This window comes from Anopheles maculipalpis, chromosome 2RL, assembly GCF_943734695.1.
Source record: "Anopheles maculipalpis chromosome 2RL, idAnoMacuDA_375_x, whole genome shotgun sequence".
Taxonomy (NCBI): Eukaryota; Metazoa; Arthropoda; class Insecta; order Diptera; family Culicidae; genus Anopheles; species Anopheles maculipalpis.
Window position 1 is genome coordinate 82191761 of NC_064871.1, and position 23254 is coordinate 82215014.

At 42.5% G+C, this 23254-nt stretch overlaps 1 protein-coding gene across 2 annotated transcripts in view; it reads left to right on the top strand.

The window, feature by feature from the left end:
- The window catches only part of LOC126567918 (optomotor-blind protein), a 119248-nt gene that overhangs the window by 61942 nt on the left and 34052 nt on the right, over window positions 1-23254 (top strand). The window contains exon 4 of one of the 2 annotated variants that reach the window (XM_050224281.1): window positions 12075-12098. The exons of the other annotated variant lie outside the window; for it this stretch is intronic. Coding sequence (XP_050080238.1) covers window positions 12075-12098 — 24 coding nt within the window. The remainder of the gene's footprint in view (window positions 1-12074; window positions 12099-23254) is intronic. 2 annotated transcript variants of the gene reach the window in all.

Here is a 23254-nt window from a genome sequence, read left to right on the forward strand (position 1 = left end):
GGATGGGGAGGTGTGGGAGACAGGAAAGCGTGTCACTGGGTGGATGATGATGGATGGTTTCGCTTCCGCGCTCGCGCTTGTGGGAACGAATTTCTCGCAGACATTTGTCAAACGTGATAATTGGTGGGTTTTTTGGTCCACGGTTCGTCGCTCGGGTCGCTCACGGGGCTGGCGCCAGTAACGTACGAACAAAAGGGTTCTAGGTTCGAACAGGTAACCGTAGGGATAGTTTAAGATCGATGCGGAATGAATGATCGATCGAATACTTTCTGACCGCTCACCGTTGCAGTTGAAGTTGAGCCAAGAACTGTCAAAAAATTGGGTAAGCTTCCAAGAGAATCTTTCTCAAATAGTTGAGATCTTTTATCTTCCTCGGTTTTAGTACAATTTTCAATACTAACTTATTCACGTCAATAGCTCATAATTAGTTTGATAATCTTCCTTGAACCATAATTGACAATGTAGATCTTAATTGGCATGCAAACTAAACTAAACTTGCTCTTCCAGAGGCAAAAGACAAAATTAAGAGCTGTAATACTAACCTCAAAAAACTTAAATTATCTGACAGCAATAGTTTGGGCCTCATGGGACTTTAAGCAATAGTTTGGGCCTCATTCTTTGAATAATAGAATTGTAAACACTGGTCGAAAATTTTTGTGTTGTAAAGCTTCACAGTATATGATCCATAATTTTTTCTTTTTGTTAATGGCTTACTGACCTTTTAGGTCACGGCAATCATCAAATGGTTTACTAGACCTGTTGATACCACGTAGTTGAATAGTCAAGTGCTCACAACGAGGAGACGGTCCTTATACGATGATTCTGCCATGCGAAGATCGCCGCTGTCGCCTCTAACACCGGGCCACCTTGCAGGCTTTATCTAAAAACAGCAATTTTTTTCTTTAGCAAATTATTATTTTCTGCAGCAAATAATGGCAGCCATTATTATTTTTAATGCGTAAAATAAAATGGCTATAAAAGTCTAACTCCTTTTAAAATGTAAGCTCACAACGAACTACCTTTAAGAGAAGAGTTGACAAGCTTCAGATTCGGGAATAGACGATGATTATATTTTTTCCTGGTCATTAAAGAGCAACTTTTGAAAAAGCATTAGAAATATAATTTAGAAGTGAATGGTATAAAGCGAAATTCTTACGCTTTAAACCAACCAGTCAGCCTACCAGTACGTCAGTCAGTCAGTCAGTCAGTCAAAGAACGCAACCAATCGTTCTCACTAAACAAATGACGACTTTAAGCGACAGTTCGGTAGCAAACCAGGCCACCATCCAACTGCAAACTGTAATTCTTGCTGTTTCTTACTTCCTCGTCAGCAGAGTTTGGGCAGAACGATCGAAGCGAAACCGAAGCCGACACCAATCAGGATAAAATAAACTCCCAGAAAACTTCACCATCCCGGTACGGGCGAAGATGGCGCAATGCAGTTTGGTGAGGGTGAGATGAACAAAGGGAACGAAGTCAAAAGAAACACAACTCCGACAACAGTCGACAGAAACACATCGACAACAGCCAGAGATCAGATCGATATCAGGAAAGCATGTGCGACGGAGACGTTTGTGCGAGGGAGATTGATTTTTGTGTTTCGCATCCTGGGGGCGCCTCAGCCCTGTCGGGGGAGACGTGAGCGCGCGCGCGCGCCCACCCTTATGGCGTTTCAGAATTCTCGATCGGCACAAAAGAAGGGACGTTTTTTTTTTTATTCATTCGTTACCTCGTTACCCCGTGCTCGGTGTTCCCAAAAGCCATAGACATCATTCCGCACGTCAAACGCTTGATCGACGAAATGTCGAACGGCATCGGAATCCTGGCTGCACCCTTTGCGATCCATTCGGTCCAGCGAGAGGGACAAGGGGAGGATTTGAAATGAGGATTGACATAATGAAATGCTTGCTTCGAGAAGAATGGTTTTCGGTACGGGCAGGTAGGTTTGAGGTTGTCTGCGAGACATTCTACACATCCTATTTATGTTCCATTTTTTCCTGTTACTGCGTTCCGTATTCCTTCTAAAACTAAGGCTAAGAGAAATGCAGTGGACTTCGATTGCCTTAGTCATTTTTTTTTTGGAAAAAGGGAAAAAGGTAGCATGAGACAGAGAGACAGGGAGGGTTGGCGTGGAAGAAAAAGCAAAACTTGTCATCATAGTCCTTTGGGAAGACAAGTTCGAGCGCATCGCGTCTATTTCCAACTTGGAGCCGGCATCCATCAAGGGTGGCAGTTTCTCCGTTAGAGACCCGGCAACGCTGGGAGACGTTAGAAGGGAGACATATAAAAATCAGTAAAACAAAATAACTTGACATATGTTGTGCGTCAAGCCCGAACAAGGGCCCAAACCCAAGATGGGGTTCGGGAACTTATGCTGGTTTGGCCGGTGCAGGCAGCAGGAGTACAATTTTTCGGAAACATCAAGAAGCCTGATTTTGAAGAGTTTTGATTCGGCAGCGCAAGGGCGCAATGAAAGAAAAAAGTCTCCGATTCGGTGATGTTGGACAATGGACAGTGAGGCGCGTGGAGCAGTGATGTTAGCAATGGTATCAGCGCCCTTCCAGTCTTACATGCGGGCGCAAGGGAGCTTAGGGAATCTCGAGTCATAATTTGATACGAACAAGCATGATGATCTTTAAACATTAGAAAATCTCTTTCCACTAGGCTTGTCTTTGTCCTCAAAAAAAAAAAAAAAAAAAACAGAGAACGGAAAGAATGTTTCCCGAATCCAACTGTGTCCAATTGAGACAAAATTGAATAATTGATTGAAAGAGAAATAAAAACTTTGAAACGAGGAATGCTCGAAAAGGTGGATAGGGGCTGCATGGGCTTACTTCTGGGGGAAACGAATTTTGGTAACATGCTTCTGTTTTGGAGTCGTCTTATGCGGGTGGAATTTGGCATTAGTCTAGTTGTTTCTTTGGGAGTTTAGACATCGTTTGTTGCGTATTTGTGTCCTCCTCAATTGTGATTCTCGCCTAAAACTGTGTAGTCTATCACTATTTAAGAGCAATTACCAAAGTAATCAAAAGCAATATACTCAGAGCAATGGTTGGTATCAAACGACTTGGGGTCTTCTGATGTCCATTTCAAAATGACAGTTAAACAAAGTGCTTTATAGCAGCACGTAGTACACAGCAATTCGACTTGACATATCGACCTAGGTGGTCGTCAAGCCAAGAAGAAGAAGATAACACAATAAATAGTCATTAGCGCACGTATACATGTCGAAAAACTCAGCATTTTCACTTAAAAAAATATAATAATAAGGTGATTTTAACAAATCAGTCTACGTTAAACAAATGCTTTTGAATACTGAACTACATCTCTAGAAGCTAGAAGTGTTTTACTCCAACCAATAATGCTGAAGGTCTGGTCAGCGACAACCTTCACGCTCCAAGCTCTAGAACCTGTTCGCAACAGAACTCTACCGCATTCGACCCACGTCCCTTCATGGTCAATTTTTGCACCGTCCAGTGTAAACCATGGCGAACCGATAAACGATCTGCACGCAGAGAAACTCCAGCTGCAGTGGGTGGCACTGGTTCCTTGGCGTCGGTTGGCTAGCCCAAGCTACCCTGTCCCATGCACCCTGAATCCATTCTCATCGTGGTGGTCTATCGGAAGCGATCGTACCGGCGATCGAGGAAAACCCGGCGCCCACCACACAAAACACAACAATGGCGACTGTCTGGCGCTGGGTTCGCCCGTGCACAAACAACTCCCGCATTCACCTGAGCCTCGCGGAAAAGCGTGACCAATTTATCCAGCCACCAATGCAATCCTGCCCCATGACGCTGGCACGATTCGCGATCATTTAAATATACGGCGATCATGTGTGCATGTGTGTATATGCGGACGGAAGGAAAATTCTTGCAGCATACCATTGGCAAGAACATTTGCGCAGGAACGTTGCCCGTTCGCAACGGCTTTATCACTGCCGATCGTCTGGCTTAGCACACAACCGAGGTGGTCCGGTTCCGAGCATTTTCGTGGCGCATCTACCCTTACCAACCCTGTTCTCGGATCCCAATTTCCCAACTCCTTGTAACTTCCCATACGATTCCAGATGAACAGCGTGCAAAAACAAATAATTCATAAATAATTGTAAACTACCTCCACCGGTGCGGCCCGGTTCGCGCCGAATCTTTTACCTTTTAGCATCAGCCGGGAAGCCCACGGACACACACACACACACACCAGATTTGGTCAGAACCGTCATAACTTTATTTCTCTCGGTAAGGCTTTATCCAACGGCTCACTGTAGCCGTTGGAGAAGGTCTTTTTGAAAGCGCAGAGTATCGGGCCAACACGCCGAAACGGTGTTGTAAGTCTTGGGATTAATGTTTAGAAACCGGTGCCGAACCGTTTTGTTAACAAGGTCCAATCAATCCTGTTCGCGGGAAGATGTTACCCCAAGAAAGAAGCAAGGAAAAAGGACAGGATAAAATGCGTGTGGTTTTGTGGTTTTTTTTTTTGCCTTGCCGCAGTAAGTTGCAGATCATTCATGGTCCGTCTTGGGTGGTCCTCCATTTCTAGCAAAAGTCTTTCGAGCCCCTTTCGTATGCATAGTTTTGCCAATCGATTTGGGGCCGATGGGCAAACTAATGGTGATTGAATTTGGGAATGTGTTGTTTAATCTCTGTTCTTTTTAAAAATTCATTGTCATTGGAATTAGGTTTAAATTAGAATATCTTAAACGCATTCGGCATTCTTTTGCAGCTATAAATGTCGTTTGAACTATTATTGATTATCTTAAACCTATTAAGATAAATTTAATCATTCTTAAAATTCTTAACCCTCTTGGTATTATATTTTATAGCACTCGCAGCTGCTCTTTATAGTATCGCTGAAGAGTGTATAAAATTGAAAACGAACAAGCCCAAAGTCGCACAGCCGAGACGCAGCGTTATGATTTTATGATGCTCAAAATGCAATAAAGAAAACAAAAGCTGAACCACACTAAACACGCTGGCCGAAGAAAATTGGACAGCAAAAACAAACAATGGACCCCACGACGATGCACCCAATGCCCCAACCCAATACCCGAAGATGAAGATGATGATGGTGATGAGCGCTTTTGGTCTGTGTGTGTGTGTGTGTGTGTGTGTGTTTGCAAGGGCCACGTTTTTACCCTCGGTCACGCAAAGGGTCCCGTGCGCAGCCTCCCAAGCCCGCGACGTGGGCTAAACGTTTAAGAACACTGAGCATAAGGACCAGCACCAGCATGGAAGGGTCAATCACGAGCAGCAGAACGATAATTATCAATTATTTATGATTTGTGTGTGTGTTTTTGGGGAAGAGGTTTGTTTTGGGGCTGTGCGAATATCCTCGCCATTCGAAGGCAGCTACACCACTAGACTGTGATTATCTCGTTACGAAGGGAGAGTGTTCGACGATACAGGAGCGAGACGCGAAACGAACTCATAAAACTGTTCTGCAGCTGTACGAAGCAATAATTAACAAAAAAAAAAGCTGCTGTTTAAGCAACAAATTAAGTGATTACAAGCAGAAACGGACATTTCGGACATGTAACAATCACAAACATTCACCAGACACAATGGAAACGTGATCACTAATCGTAGTCATATCGCAGGAAGAGCGCGAGAGCGAAACATCTCCAACACAGCTCTAATTGACTGTGAACTTGGGTACAAAACCGTGCGCCTTTCCCTTAACCGTGTCGATATCTTAAACGTTCCACACCGCTTCAATGCGCCTAGAAAAGAATGTACACATATTCATCATCATCATCTTCGGCGTAGAGTAGCAGAGGGGGTAGGGTTTTGATTCACGTTAGGTGTGGGGATAAGTAGACTGGGAAGCCTTTGGAAGGCTCGATTCCGCACGACAGCGTAGATCGGTTGGATGCACAAGCAGCTAGATAAGCCGATCGAGCCATTAGTTATCTGAGGCTCTGAGGCTTTGCCTGCTGCTCAACACTACCGGTTTACACTGATCGGGGAGATGAGGGATCGTAACATGCTAAGCTTATGTTTCTATTAATGTAAGTCGCTTTTCGGGCGAACAAATTGATGAACAATGTAATTACAAACAGGTACACTGTAGTAGATAGGTTTCAACAGCAGGTTCGTTTCGTGATTCTGATTCGTTCCGCAAGAGGGAATCGTAACGATTACGAATGAACTTGAGTTAATCGTTTTAGATTGGAGTTTTTATTATGCATACAAAATCACACAAGCCATCGAAATGCATTGCATTTGATACGAAGAAAATTAAACTATTGCTGCCGAAGAATATTGTCCTTTGGTACAGGAAATCTGCAGAGTAAGTCCAGATTTTAATAAAATAAATATTCATTGAACTCTGGGTGTCATAAATCCAAGAGTTTAAAGGGTTTTTTTTTTGTTAAGTCATGTCGAGAATGACTTTAAACTTTGGTCTACTTATTAAACAAGATTAAAGCAGTTCATTGAGCATTTGAAAATGTAATTTTGGGAGAATTTAAATACATATTAGGATTATGATTCTGGAAACGATTGAATATTCATGAAAGCAGGTCGCTATTCTTATACTTCTGACTCTCGATTGCGGCTATATTAATAACAAAAACGAATTCCAATAAATCTGAGTAAATTCATTCGGATTCTTTTCGCTCATTATTTGATCGGGAGAGATCATGACGTAGTTATCGATCATGACTTACATGACCGGCATGGACTAGAAGGTCGTTAAGCCAAGAATAAGAGTAAAAATTGGGAAAAATATCCACTGATTGTGGGACGGTCATGGTTTGAAAGTTGAGGACGTTGAGTTGAGGAATTATTTTTTGAGAAAATGAGCTCTAGTTCCAATCCATACTGCTTCGCTGCGAGAATGAATTCCATTCGTCCATCTCTAGAACACTAAAGAATTCATCCAGATGCTATAAAAATTCATTCTTATGCTTTCAAATTATTTCAAATTTCAAATTACAACAAACTAATAACATCTACTTTTTTTCCTTTTCTTCTCTTTTCTCTTCATAGGTAAGTGTTCAGCTTTCATCCATTAATCGATTGTCACACTAGCGCCTAACCAATTGCTGACATTGTTTAACAAGACATAACTGATTGCCCTTTTTCGGTGAATGAGTATTAGAACCTTTCGGAAAGGATCATACGGAAAGGTATTTGAAGTTGAAGGTGAACTGTATACTTACGCGTATGAGTTTCTTCTGGGTTTGATTAGATCAATTTTCGGTGAATCGGGAGGCAGGTGAATCGTTGAATTGGGGCGCCAAACGACAAACGAGCAGCTCGTTCGTACTGACTGTGGGACGGTTTGTTTGTTTTTTTTTTTTTTGTTGGTGATCCCCTGGCTAAAACGTGACTAAAACGAAACGCGAAAATAAAAAGACAATCCTCACATTGTAACGAGATCGTCGAGAAAACGAAACTGAGGATACAAACGAAGAAACAGAACAGAATGAAAGATCGAAGAGGTAGCGCAGAAAACTGTATCAAACTCGCAAATTCTTCCTAAAGTTTCCCCTTTCGCGACACACGGCACATGCTTCGGACGTCCCAAGCACGGGCGCCACATTATTTATGTTGATTTCTTCTGCCGAGGACAGCTTTGGCGAGGTTTTTCGCGTTTTTTCGGGTATCGGGGCGGCAAAACGAGGAAAAATTATAAATATTTCCTCTCGCACCGTTGGGCTCGTGCTTCCGTGGCCGAGACTTTGTGGAGGATTCGCAAAAGGCGCCAGACAGTGGGTTTTTGCCGTTTTGGTTTTTCGGTTTTGGATTCAGCTTCAAGCCCAACCGTCCGAACGATCGTGAAGAGAAGAGCTGATTAAATCGCTACCACGGCGTATTTGTTTACGCCGGTTGCTTTTCAAGCTTCATCCCTTGCTGCCCCGATATTTTTGTGCGAGGATCGCGCGATTTCTCGGCCAGTCTATTCCACGCGTCGTGCCGTGGGTACCTGTGCCCTTTTTTTTGCGTATGCTGCCTTTATGACGAGGCTTTTGCGAAGGGAAGTTGTAAAGAGGAAGGGATTTGTCGCCAACGTCGTCGCCGTTTGTTGTGTTCGGTTGGCGACAGACATCACCCCTACAACTGTCCCCTGGTAGTAGTGTGCTCCGGACTGGTAACGACAACTGGAGTGACCCTTTACCGGTTGGTAGGGTGAGACCTTTTGCGAGCTCGGCCTGGCGTGTGAAAGCACGCATGTACTGCACAGTGCACATGCAAATTGGGACCATCGCAAAAATAATGACCCCAACGAGCGTCATGAGCGATCGATGCGGCTACAAGTACAAAAGGCCATCAGGATTTGCATCAGTACGATGTGATACGGTTTTGGCGATTTTTTCCCCCCCTGTCTGTCTTGCCAAGTTGCGTGAATATTGATGAACGCTGGAGAGACATCATTGATTCTGGGGACATCTCATCAGGTGGAGTGGTTCGATCTTTATGCAACAATCACCCCCAAGAGACACACCAAACAAGATTACTTGCCCAAGTGTGGGAAGATATCGGAGGTCCAATTTTGTTTCTTTTCGGGTTCACCAAACAAAAAATGCGTCACCTCGTCAATAGCCCACCACCAGGGTGACTGGTAGTAAAAAGAAGAAATTAATTCCCTTCTCCATCAGCACAACACTCACCACAGCATGCAGCTGGTTAATTGCTCCATTCGTGCGGTGGATTATCCGTCTGTTCGTCCTAGACCGATCGTTCGTGCACCGCGCACCCGCAATGTGTGTTCGATGTGTTTCGAACTGGTTTTACTGGGATCCCAGAGATCGACTCGGTGGGTTTATTGGTTTTCTCCTCTTTCATCCAACCCCATCGCCAGCGTTTTTGTTTCCCGTTTCTGCATATTAATTGCCGATAATGAGCGAACCCGCTGCTGGTGGGACCACCCGACACGGCTTTCGAATTTCGCCTACCGCCTAATGAGAACGGAACGGGCTTAAGATGCGAGGAACGTTTGCTGCTTCCCCTTGCTGGTGTGGTGTTTCCGCGGCCAAACGAAATAAATATCGATCCACAAACAACAAATCCACTAACTCCTGTCGACACCTGCGGGACCAAAAAAAAAAAAAAACTGGAACGCTTCCCGCGAAGACCTCCCGGTTTGATGTAGTATCGCGATTGGAAGTGCAGAGACGCGAGCGGGAAGAAGCGAGTTCTTTTGGGTGACCAATGAATGGGGCATTGACAAATCGGCTCGTTAAGCGTTTGTTTTCGGTGGCATCTTCATTAGAATGAGAATGTCTACTACGGGTGAGGGCTTGAAAAATGAAGTGAAATAAGAATGTCTTGCTTGTGTGTTTGTGCGTGTTGGTGTAGAGATTGTGTAGTGTCCACTTGCAGGATGCTTATCTTGGTGCTTGAGAGCAGTCGATTGCGACATCAAAGCAAGAGCGTTTGGAGTGAAAATCACGGGGACTTAAAGGGAAGATATTCGGAAATTCAGGCTGTAGATGATATTTGCATCCGTATCAGGCGATATTAATTATATTAGTTTTGGATCATGCTCGTCAATTACCGAGAATTCTAAAGAATTTACTTTTCGGGAGTGATGTGAAGTGGAGATAATTAAAGCAAAATTCAATTGTTTTTTGGACTAAAGTTATGACTGTAAACAATATTGCTATCTTCATTTATGTTACAAGTAACTTCAATTAAAACTTAAACCATCAAACGTCTTATTTTCCAAGTTTCCAGTTTTAGCGTCTTTAATTACTTTTTAGCAACACTAGCAGCATCGAATGCTTTTAATGGTTTGACGTATCAAAAAATATTTTAAATGTCAATTAAAATCAAAAGGCAATTTATTTCCTCCTTGAACTGTGATATTAAGGGAAGCCATTTTTAATTTTTCTGAGACTCGTTTCACAGTATGGTAGTGTTATACATATTTTTCCATAAATAATGAACCTACATGACTCACATTATTTTGTTCCGCGTTCTTCATTTCGCGACATGCAAAGAAGAAACTATGTATTCTTCTTTTCGCTAAAGTATCATTATTTATGGTGAATTTTCATTCGATAATTCATCTGCTGGTATCAGGATCAGGATCAGGATGTTCATCACGAGTAGAGTGATAAGGAAATTTTGCTATATTTTCTTGACAAATTTTAACTTTTTTTCCTTCATAACAAAACACGGGCTGTAGGCGAACGGGGTTCAAATCCCATCCGGACCGACCCCCGTAGTGAGGACTGACTACTGGGTATCGGCAAGTCTTGTAAGCTATTCGTTGGCCGGCATGACCTTAGAGGTTGTTAAGCCAAGAAGAGGGAGAGCAGAACACAAATTTCATACTTACTGCTTTTAAGCACTTCGATAAATGCGAAAAGTGAATGCATTTTAAAGTGCAACTCGCATTTTAAAATGTGTGTTTGTGTGAACTCGTTAAGAAATGAGTACACTTAATTGGCAGTATTTTACTAGAGAGACTTGGTTTCCTTTATTTTAGCTAGAAACGAACCTGGCAAATGAACTAAGTTATCAAAGCAATTTATTTAAAAATGTGATTAATTATACAATTTGCTGTGCTCGTCAGTGGTTGTTTTCAAGAAACATGAGTTTATATAAAAATCAATAAAAATGTTATGGTCAAGAAAATTAATTTTTGCTGTCATAAATGAGTTCCAAAATGTATAATACAACATTGCAACCGTATTCTAAAGGGAACATTAGAATACGATCTAGAAGAAAAAAAAACCAAAATCTCGTTGAATCATCAAGCAAGCGCAAGTAAAAAGAAGCCAAAATTATGCTCTCGAAATTGTACACAATTCCTTGCGATTCTCAAGCCCAGCGTTCCATCATCGTTTCGATATCCGTTTTTCGGTATTTCTTCCTCAAAACTTCAAACTACACTTGAAGATTCAAAAGAAACACATACAAGCTTAAAATAAAAAAATCGAGAAGAGAAAAAAACAGAACAAAACTCCACTGCTAGATAAATTGCTCCACATCTTGAGCCCTACTATCCAGCGTCAGGACAAGGATCGCCGACTTTCTGACAAGGAACGTATTTGTAACTAAACGTTCTCGAGTATGTCGCCCGATTGTTCTCTCCTGTTGGGATAGGATTCCTATCATTTCTTAACCACACACACACATACAAAAACAACTTGATGGAAAAGGCGAAGGAGAGAGAGAGAGAGAGAGAGATAGAAAAAGCAAAGCCCCAAAAAGCCCGCCGCCGAATCGAACGCATAAATTGAATTCCGTCTGTCGGATATGGCGTGCAAACGATATGTTTTATTCTGGCGTGCGTTTTTGTTTTAGTTGCCTCTTCTCTCCAAAGCAAACAAAATAATGAGACCGCGTTGAGGCCGTTTCGGAGGCTCGTCGTTGAGGAAGAAAAAAAAAATGGGTATCAATAATAATGGCGCCATTTATTGATTTATGCTCGATTGTTTTGTGTTGGAGCGCGAACCGAAGAAAAAACAAAAAATGCCTCCACTGAACATGAACAGCGGGCCTCAAATCCGAAACCCATTTCGGGTAGGAGGAAGGGTGGTAGGGGCGTGAAATTTTACAGAAAACATACAAAGCGACACAGCGGTGCAATTTCTAATGCTTTTCTAAAACATTCGACCGAAGAGAGATGATGTCGATGATCATGCTTGTTTGTATCGTGTATTGTATTATTTCGACTCGTTTCGGATGTTTGTTTTTCGCCTCCTTTAAAGAAGATAGAGAGTGAGAGAGAGTGGGGTTGATGGTCCATTTTTTTATCGCCACCTTTTACATCCCTTCGGGGGTGGTCCCCAAATTTCTGGGTGATGAACGGATGGATGATGTTGCTGGTGATGCTAATTCGCTAAATGAAAACATCCGACCCAAGGCTGATGCTTGCATAGCGATAAAGAGCGTTTGTTAAATCATCCCGTTAAGTATCCCGTGTAGTAGTTTATCCCCCGTAAAGTGTAGAAACCATTAATCCCCAAACCCCCAATACCCTCAACGGCAAAAGCCTGAATTCCGTGCGAATTCCGTACTTGATCGAGTCGTGCGAGCGAGGCTTTTCCAAATGCAATTTTGATTTTAACTCCAATTTTACCAGTGTCATTAATACCCGTTTACTCTCTTATCTTCAAGGTTGGCGATGCCTCCACCGTTTGGGTATGTAACACTATACTTTTTTTGATTTCTTCCGTCCCGTCAAACTCCTTACTTACACCGCGACTGAAATGCATGGATGCAACCGATGCGCTTGTCTTATGATACGAACCTTTAGATTGAGGTAAATATTACACTCAAACACTGTAAAGGTGTTTTGGTGAGTCTCCGTTTAAAGAAGGCTTTGCGATAAGCGTAAGAATGATCCTTGGAAATTGTTCAGAATAGATTAAAAGACTCGCTTCAGACCACATTCTTAATGGTCAAGCTCGAGACTCCAACCGAACGATAATTAATGATAATAAACCCCTGGATCGCCGTTGCGCTTGTTCGCGCAAAAGGGTGGAGAAGAAAGCCCACCCAAGCAAATACCCAGCTCCTGAGGGGAGAGGGATGGAAGCATGTAATATCCGTTTCCGATGGTGCCGCCGGGTGATGGCAATGATTACCAGCAATCAATAAAAATGAATATCAATATTACTTCTCGTAGCTACTTGGCCCAGGGCGAGGGGGAAGCGGGGAAGGGGATTCGATGTCCAGGGGTGAGGTGATCGCCGTGTTCGAGCTTTACATAAAAGCAAAAATACCGCCCCGACACGGGTGCGCGTAAACATAGAACACGGGCATTCGCTGAGGGAAGGAAAATAAAAAAAAAACACGATTTCACATTAAAAACACGACCGGAACGATGAAGCACTCGGCAGGTGGGAGAGGCTGGGCACATAATGCACACATAGTAACTGGAATGTGAGTGCCAATGCGTGTCTGTTTATGCGTGAGTGTGTCTGGTGGAAATGATTTATTTAGGCAACAACTTATAAAACTTCCAACGGCAGGATAAATTGTAAAAAATTCTATTGGCAAAGATTGATGGTTAAAGTTTGATCTCGTTGTTAGAATAATATTTTTTATTTAATTTTATTTATTTATTTATAATTGATTATGACGGTCCAATGCCGTATTGTCAAATGTTATTATTTAATTTTGTTTCATCAAAAAATGCTATAAAATACTATTCCTATGAGAAATCTCAGTACTATACCAACCCCGTTGAGAAAACCGATGTTATCGATGTACTACTAAAGCAAATTTGTATTAAAAAGAACTTAGTAGAGGTTGTTAAGGCAATTTGTGTATAGGGAATGTGCTATATTTAAATCTTATGCATCGGTTTATTTATTTATAATTAATTATGACGGTCCAGTGCCGTATTGTTTTATGCATCGGTTAATGCTTTAAAAAATTTTTCCTGATTATTTTCAATAGTTCAATAGAGATCAAGTTTTGAGTCTTAAAACAATTTTTGCGTATTCAAAGTAAATTTTTTATGAGCTTCGCCCTTTCTATTGATGTTCATTGCTACTACTAGTGTTCATGAAAATTCATTATAGCATGCCAGGTCATTTGGTTGTGCTATTTACTTATTCTCTTCTTAAAAACTCATCGAACTAAGCGTTCATTTTATTGCTCTAAGCGCTATATTCCATGATACTATTCTATATTATTGTGAGAGAAGAAAAAGAATTACAGTTTGCACGCTCAGCATTTACAGTCATTTTTTTAATTCAAAGTATAAATAAATAAAATCTATTTCTGCAAGACTGCAGCAGTATTTCATGCAAAAATTAAGATTTTCCGACATATTTTCGTTTTGAAATATTTTTAACGCTCTTATCTATCTCATAATAAGAAAAAATGCTTATTATGGACAGGTTTGGGTAGAAAATGTACCCATAGTTCCTCTTAGTGTTTAAGATAATTCATTACAGATCACTCATTAAACGGGTATTTAATTATGCTATAAAATAAATATTTTAAAAAAAGCTTAGTGATCATGGCAATTTATCAAACTTTTCTGATGCATAGGGTGATCGGGTGAATAGATGATTTCTTGAAAATTGCATTCCTTGGGAATATTTTGCCCTTATATACAATTTCGGAGCTCGTTTCAATTCTACTGCTAGCGTTGTAATATATTTAGCATTCAAAAAAGCTAAGTTCAATTGAAGAAAAAAATTTAAAAAATTTTATTCAAATTTTATGCTTACTTTCAATAACTTTATTCCTTCGCTTAAAACCCCTTTATCGCTCTAGCTCTTCCCTAGCGTTTTTAATCGCTTTTCTCCGTGAGAATCAAATCAAACTGGCTGCCCCGTTTCTTAATGCACACTTTTGCTCGCACACGATCAAAGCTCGCAGCCCGCTCGCTTGGTGTTTCCAGGGTGCGTCACGCAATCCGTAGACTTTCGTGTGGAGGGCTTAAACATCGTAAAGCGCATGTTTCGTGAAGTGCGGTGCGCTTTTAAGATGCGCTCACCCACCGCACGGAAAACCCTGGTGCCGAGCGACAGGGTGCTTGCAGCGACGCCAGATTTGTGTTTATATTTAATGCCATTTCCCTCGACCGTCCACACTCCTTTGTCGCTTTTCCTTCCCCCTCCACACTTCGGGCGCACTTGCAGCATCACCTGCATCGAGCAGCAGAATGCGTTGGTGAGCTTTAAGAGCGAATGTATGCTAACAACGGGTGAATCGAAGTTGTGGATTAAAGGAAGGTTGAGAAAGAGATAGTAAGCTGCAAAAAAAAAAAAAACTGCACAACCGGGCAGAGGCAACGGTTTCCTGTGAATGTCCTGTTTTTAGTTTTTTTTTTATTTTATTTGCTCCACTCTACTCTGTTGCTCTTTAGCTCGCTTCGTTTGGCGAGTCCCACCCAGTGCTCCCACCGGATATCGGTTTTGGGTTGTCGCCCGCTTGGAGGTCTTGCCCGTCCCGTTTTGGACGATGTTAAAGAGCGGCGCTTGCGCCGCAAGATCAAAGTGTCCCGCGCAAGACTCGTCGATCGTAACACGACGCCAACTCTCGGATGACGCCGGTCGACGCCGGGGTTTTCGGTTGGTTTTGTATTCCTTTTTTTTATTATTGCCAATTTTACCCACACACATACACGCACTCGCACGCATGCTTGTGCGAGTGTGTCTCGTGGAGATGGCTTTCGAGAACCTCCGGCAAAAATACAGGTTTATCCAAAGCGGGCTAAATACGAGAGAAGCAGAAAAAATCGTTCAAAGTCATCCGAAATCGTCGTCGTTTTTACGGACCGGATCGAGCGACTCCGTTTTACGGCGTTTCTCGATTTCGTGTTTTTATTAGGAACTGTGTGCCGCCATTGCCGCTCCTTCCTTTCCCCTTATAATCCCACCCCGGGCTTCCACGACTCGATACGTTGCAACGTTCGAAGTATATCATGTTACTGGTGTGTCTCCTTGGGGACACACATGCTACTTTGATGTTTGATCCTTTTGGTGTGTTGAAGGTATTTTGTGCTTCTTGTAAGAGGAATATTGCACCGAGAATCATCAGCTCATACTAGAATCAAAATTAGCTGGAGCTTATGATTACGCTTTTCCTTTCCTTGTAATTCGATAATTCGTTTTGTAGATGCTTTGTAAACTTCGTTTCGTTTATCTTAAAACCAGCCAAAAAATGTGTCTCAAACAATTAATAATCCTTAAAATGTTTCCAGAGGATTTATGCGTTATTAATGATGTAGCTGAAATGCTCCGCTTTACTCGCGTTTCACGATCAACTCATTTATCAAGCGCAATTTATCCGACATATTTATTCTCCTTGCGTCATAAGAAGTAAGAATTAGAATTATCCTGCGCGATTCACCCACAGAAAAGGCTAATGAGCTGCCACAATTTACACAAGTACCTAAACCGGTGATAAACAACATCAATTACCATTAATTGCCACCCGGGTGCAAACATTCCAAAACGGAATCGAAAAACCCCACGTCTCGGCGACGGCGTTTCACCAGAGTTTGGATAAAATGTCGCTTCCGTTTCGGAAACCATTGGGCCGAACGATCCCGAAACGATCAAAGGTATAGCATTACGAGTGCTGTGTTTTGTTGTTGGTTTTTGTTGCCTTAATCTTAATCTTCGTCTATTAATCAATAGCGACAAACGATGAAACCTGACCACTGTAGCACTCCGTGAGACAGGTGCCACCCATAGGTGAGGTAGAGCCGTAGTCGTCGATCGTGCCGATAAGCAAAAGAGACGATCGGTTTGGAAACGGAAACAAAAAAAAAAAAAAACGGGAAGACAGAGGCTAATTTGGGGGCCTGTTTTGTTGGGTGAGTAAAAACCTAAAGCTCGTCACCTTAAAAGTTAACCAGCGTAACGCTGTTGTTTAAATGAGCCGACCTTCGGGGCCGGAAGGTTCGGTTTTGTGTCGTTTTTGGTTGAGCTGATTGCTTGCGTTAATGCGCTTGTATTAATGCCAATTAAAGGGCTAAAGGTGCTAGACAATGATTTGTTTAATTGGGGTTACATTCTTTACTAGAAAGAGTGCAAATATTCGTATTACACTAGCTTATAATCTCGTCCAAAATTTTACAATTAAAATTTAAGCAAAAGAAGTTCACAATTACCGTCACGATCGTGATCATGAATTTGTGATCACATGCGTGACATGTATTAAAATTTCCAAAATTTTTATGAACCCAAACCCCACCCGTTTACAACCCCTTCTCTCGATCGACCGATCAATCACCGTAGTGGCCGTGCATAGCCCGATCCAGGCGAAAGAAGCGGAAGGTGATCTCGGTTTAATGATCACATCATGATTAATTTCCACAAGGAGGTTAAGTTTGTGTAACGTTTAGCGAACATGGGCCACCGCTACAAACCCGTGGCGCAATGCCGCCGATCGAAGAAACCGCACCGGGGGTTGGTTTTGGGAAGTAAAGATGATAAATGGAATCTCTCTCTCGCTCACGTCTTCCCTGTTGCTGCGAGCAAAAGCATCCCGACGGCACGAAAGGTAGATGAGGAAGGAGGTGAATGAAAGGGAAGAAGCCTTTGCCCCTGCCATATACATCATTAGATGGCGCTATGAGCGTGGTGGTGGTTCGCCTTAGCTCGAGGTTCGTCGCTTGCTGACGCGCACAAATCTTTCGTGCTTTGCTCGATCGTTCGATCGTTCGCTGTCTCGTTTGGGGCTACCCTGCTGGTTTGCTTCGGTTTCGCGTACCGTGGCTCCCGTATTGTAACCGATCGTACACCTCACATACCCCCTCTCCCCTCTGCCCACTTTCATGGTCGATCGGAAAAGAACCAACGAACACGGGAATCATGGTCGTGGGGTCGAAATAAAATCCAAAATAATTGGTATCTAAACATATGTTAATACAAGCCACCCTGGCACCTGGCGACCCCGATGGTGCGGCTTTACAGCCGGCGCCATACCCCTCTTCACCTTCATCACCCCCCTCTCTCTCTCTCTCTCGCTCTCTCTCTCTCTCTCGCACCCTCAGTCTACTTGAAACAATTCTGCAAAGGTTCTCACGTCGTCGAGCAAAATCCTTTTTCTTTTCCGAGGAACGATCGTTTCGGTCCCGTTTTTGGTATCGTTAGCAAACAGCCATCGCTGCTGCTGTGCTTTTCCCTGGGCGCGTGATTTGTTTTCCCCCGGTTCCCTACTATTAACAAGCCCTGCCCTGCCCATCCTCCTTTACTGGTGACCAATGATCTGTTCAATTGTTTCAATTTTCAATCTTCCCTTCCTTCTTTCGACCGCCTATGTGTGCGTGTGTGTTTGTGTTTTGCCTGCAAAAAAAGTCAAACGATCGGGTGGCGCTTGCCCAGCACAAGACAAGCACACTCACGATCGTTGGCCTTGCTCGGTGAAGTTTATTTGTTTACTTGCTTCTTGTTCGCCTGCCGTCTCTGTGGCGCTGCACCCTTAATGCGGGGTTAAGGCGCCCCCACCCAACACAGCAACAAACTCATCGTGTTGTTTCAATCTTCTGCACTAGCTACCGTTTAGGACATTGCGAGATGGCATCCCGCGGTAACGGAGGGTAACTCTATTCTCTTAATTTAATTATTTTATATGAAATTGGTGTAGTTTTTACGACTGCTGGCTCCAAAGATGCTTTGTTTGTCGGCGAGTATTTTCTTTTTCTTTCGCCTTTTTCCCGCTGTACGCTTTGTTACTTTGCGTTGCGGTTATGTTGGTTGGAAGGCTTTTTTTTTGTGTGTGCCTAGTTCCACGTTTTAGCGAAAAAAAGGCGTCTTTACAGCATCAGCATCACTCTCTTTCTGTGTGGTTCATTGAGAAAAACGAAACACAACGGACAATTGCTTTTCGGAGGTTGGTTTGGAAAGGGGAAACGATGGGCACATCCTGCACCGCTACATGGTACCGATTAATTAGTCAAACAGTTGTCTGTACCCCATTTTTTGTGTGTGTGTGTGTGTTTGTCTGTGTGTGACCTTGCTGGATAACGCTGGGCGGAAGTAGCAGGGTATTAAAAAGTCGTCGAACAAACGTTACTCCGGATGTATAAAACTGACCACCGGGACCAAACGGGTTGCGTGTGTTTTGGGAGACGTCAGTCAGAAAGAACAGAACGAAGTGTGAATGGAGTTAATTAAAGTTTGCTGCTGTCATTAGGATGCTGACTGACTGACTGCTTAGAATCGTTGGCTGTTGACCTTCCGGTTTAGCCGTGGTAGTTGTGGTTGTAAAATTTCACTTTCAAGGCAATAGTTTGAGTTTGGTAAAAAGGAGAAGGAGCTGTTCAGAAGATATTTCTCTGGGGAAACACAACACAAAAAAACCGTTGGGTAGAACATGATTGCATTAATTAACTTTTCAAATCTGTTCGCTCGGTGCTGCGGTTGTTGTGGTTCGAGGGCTACTCCCTCCCCTTCGTTACACGCCCAATAAGAAGGCAACCGTTCTTATCCGTTTCGGGTGTCTTGGGTGTTTTCAAAACGAGTGACATTGGTGACTCGAGGGTGAGATTCAATTTTACTTTGATCTCTGGTACTTGTGTTTTCTGTTTTTCGACTGTCACCCTCGTTTATTCGTCGTTATGGTTTGTTTATTCAAATGAAGTGAACGATGCAAATGTTAAATCAATCCATGTTGGCGGCTTTGGCTTGGTTTGTGGCGAAAAAAAGCCACAAATCGAGGAAAAAACGACCGAACGATGGAGCGAGAAGAAAATGAAGGGAAATTGTTAAGTATCCAAATAAAATCAGAAAAAAGTAGCTGGTAGACGCCAATTGAAGGAGAAAGATATATCAAATTGAGAGGATGTAGCAGAGACCTAAAAGAGAATTAAAATAAAGGAGGCGCCATAGGATTGGGAATTCAATTACTTCTCTTCTTGAATTGAATAAATATGGAGATAATAAAATACATTTTTTTAGGAGGAATTATTCACGATAGGAAATTCATTGTTAAATTAATCTAACTTTCTTATGAATAAAATTAACAAAAAACAAATCATTTTGTTGCTTCTTTAAAAAAATGCAACCAGCAATGAGTCCCAACGCAGCCAACCGGAAGACACCATTAAACTGATCCATCCCATCCATCAATCGTTAAATGTATAGTGACAATCATTAGCAGCTCTATTCTTCATCAACATCGAGCAAAAAGGGACATTAGTGTGGTGCTTCTTTTTCTGCCCACTTGGCGCTCACAAACAAATGAGAACGCTTTTTTATTCTGCCAACTGTTTATTGCTATTTTTATCTGCAAAGCTAGCACAGTTTGATCTTTGGCCCATTTGTCTGAGTTAATTTGTGTGCACAGTTTTGCTGTGCAAATATGTTGATCGATGTGTGGAACGGCGTCGCCAAGGGTGCACCACAAATAAGACGATTAAGTGTCATTTTGTTTTCCAGCGTAATTAGTTGTCGATTTCGATTTATACGGTGAGTTTTATGTACAAACTTTGCACCTTTAAATTCGATCACGGGGTTTCGAAGCGTTGAATAGTCCTTCTGATCACTATCCCTGTTTTGAACTTTTTCGTAGAACTAAAACAAACTCTCTACATCACGAACACACCTCGGGAAATCGGTTCGAAAGGTGTCCCAGGCGTGCAAGGCCAGTGATTTGGCTGCCATTTCCCGAACCGATACGGCGGGTTAGATAAGATAACGGTGTGCCATAAGGGTCGGCAGGGAAGTGCCACACAATGGGGAAAAGGCAGCAAGAAGGAAAGATAAACATACACACATATCCAAAGCGCACTGATGATGGGCTGTGCTTATGATGATGATTAATAACATTAAATTACATCCATTAATAAAATTGAACACAAACGACGTGAGCACGCATACACCCGCCCTTTTTGTGAAGGACATACACACATACGGAACAAAAAAAAAAAGCAAGAAGCACCAGTATTTGCCCACCTATGTGACCATAAGGTATGGTGGGGGAGGAAAAAATGTCTCGAACAAATACGCTAATGGTAGAGCGTAAAGATAGTTTGGCCAGGTTTTTTTTTTTTTGTATCTACTTTATTCCCGGAAGAGGGTGCTTTCTTTAGTGATTTTATTAACGTTTTTAGTGCCTGGCTAGACACAGACTGGTTGGGAAAATGCGTCCCAGAAGTGCGTATCCAGGGAAGAGAAAAAAGGACTCGCACCCAAGTCTGCCACAGCCGTTCAACATCGATTGTGAATCGTCACGCGAACATCCTTAACGATCGGGTCGCTCATTTTATGTTCTGTTTTTAGAATCACTCGTGTGTTTTTTGGTTTGATCTTGAGGCAGTGTTTATTTTTGTGATGAAATTGTACAGCAAATAAAACATGTTAAACATTATATGGTGATGAGAGCTACATATAGACGGCTTTTGAATAAAACTAGAATTTATTAGGAAGTGTAGGAAGTTGTACTTAGACATATTTATACGGAACTAACATTACAAGTAGTGTGCATTGAAGGATGAAAAAGAATTCATAACACCCTTTGATCAATAGTTTGGCTGATTCTGGTTTAAATCTCCAATCAACCGAGTCCATTTAGTTTGCTATGGCCATCAGTCTGAGATATTCAAGACCTTCTGCAAAAACTGTAGAGGTTTATACGAGGATGACTGCAAAGGAAATATGTTTTGCACTAGTTGTAAGTTTGCAAAATTTGCCGACGGGATTGTACGCTTGCAGAGAAGTTCATTTAATGACAGAAATAATTTACTTCTTTTCCTTTAACAACCCTCATTGACTTATTTTATTCACTCGTTAGCTCAACCGCACTACGAGGTGTCCTGGTTCCTGGTTCCTACAAGGACTCTGTGTCAGGATATTACTTGAATAAGGTAAAAATCTTTGCATACCAGACTTAATTCTTACTAATGTCTGACTTCTGGTAGTGTTCATACGAACTTCAGAGAGAACTTCTTCTGGATGGTGGACCAAGAAGCACTTGAGGTTGATGAGTCAAATAAGTAGAGGTTTAATTATTGTCTTTGGTGATCAGGGTGTCTGGATAAAGCTCCTAAGCTCATTCCTACGCTTTAAGCTCATTCCATAAGCATAAAAATGGCCAATCAACGAGATATTTATAGAACTTGATGGTGAATTGATATGAGCGTTTTCGGCAAACTGTGCTATATTCTTGATATATATTTGTTTTATAAGAATGTAGCTCGTAGGACTGAGATGAATGATTTAAATACTTTCGAGATAAATCAACGTTATTTCACCTGGACGCCAACAAATAAGGTTCTACAGAATACTCTCGCTTTCTCTCTCTCTCTCTCTCTCTCTCTCTCTGTCTCTCTCTCTCTGTCTCTCTCTCTCTGTCTCTCTCTTTCTCTCCATATCTTCCTTTTTTGGCGTTAAGTCCTGGTAGGTTCTGTCGTCCATCTAATTTCTTATGAGATTTATTGAAAGAAAATCCAAGATCAAAGATATTTCAGGTCTCCAAGCGGGATTAAGATATGGAACTTTTTCTCTATCCACTAGAAAAGTGTGTGTTTCCTTTCGCAATTATAATCATTACATCAGCTTGACTTCTTCAACCAACACGTTATAATTCTTGTGTATTACATCAATAAGTTTTCCGACGCAACACAACAATAATCTCCACCTTACGCTCGTGCCACCGCCTGCCGTCAATTTCCCTGTCTTTGGTACTCCGTCCCGCATAGGCGTAAATGGTATTATGTGTTATGTGTGTGTTTTGGACGCACTTACCGCTCGGTGCACCTGATGCACCCGATGCACCTGATGATCTCATTAGAAAATGTTGCTGTTATTGTTGTTTACGCCTTATACCGTGTTTTGCAAATGCTTCATCATGCGACCGTAGTTGTCACATTTGTGCACCACATTTTGTCCACCCGTGGTGTGAATACGTACATAAGCAAACATACACACGCGCGTGAGGGGATGTGGGGGACACAAAAATGGCAGCTTCGGGTAGCTTACTAATAAGGCAACCAAACACAGTGGACCTGGCATTGAAAAACAACGACACACACACACACAACTCGTCAAAGCGTTACAATCCTTGCACCTCTTGTAGCTGTGTGTGTATGTGCTGCCGGAAGGAGAGGGGGGGGAGGGGATCAGGGATGCACTTTATTAGCACACCACGCCATGACACATGTTTTGCACCGGCTTAAAACACCCCAAACGGCCAACAACGACCGTCGTTTGCGGTTACCGCCCGGTTTGTCACTTGCCACTGCACACACAAACACACCACACACGGACACAGATTTTCTTAACATCTTTTGAAGGAATCGACGGAAGGGGGTGGGGGGGGGGGGGTAGACGGACCTGTCCCTCCCTCATCCAAGGCAGGGGAAAGAGGAACGTAACCTGATACGTGTGCAACCGTGTGGCGTGGTCTTTGGCCGCCATTTCGCATTTCGTGCATGCGGTTTTTGTCGTGCAAAGTGCAATGAGTGTGTGCGATGCAGTTTTTTTTTTTGGTTTGTTTTGCTAGGGTCGCTTATTTACCTTTTGCCGTGTGTAGGATGGCAGGTGTGACGCTACATTTCGTCACCAAACTACATGGTCAAAAAACCCCGCCAGTCGGTCGCCATTTTGGCCCTGGCGCACGTTGCACTCGGTGGGAAAAGGATTAGAGCACACGTATGCACACACTATTAATGATGGCGTAGCTCGCCCGCGTAAGACAATGGGTAAGGAAAGAAAAAAAAAAAACAACTTCATCATGTTACCGCTTCCCAGCGTGCGCGCAAATGTGCAAGGATGTGCTTCCATTTTGCACGTCTTGTGGCCTTTCATTGTTCGTTTCGCGGTACGCATGCAATTAAAACATGCACGCACAAAAGGCTGCGAATCCTTCAGGCTCGTTGGGGGAGA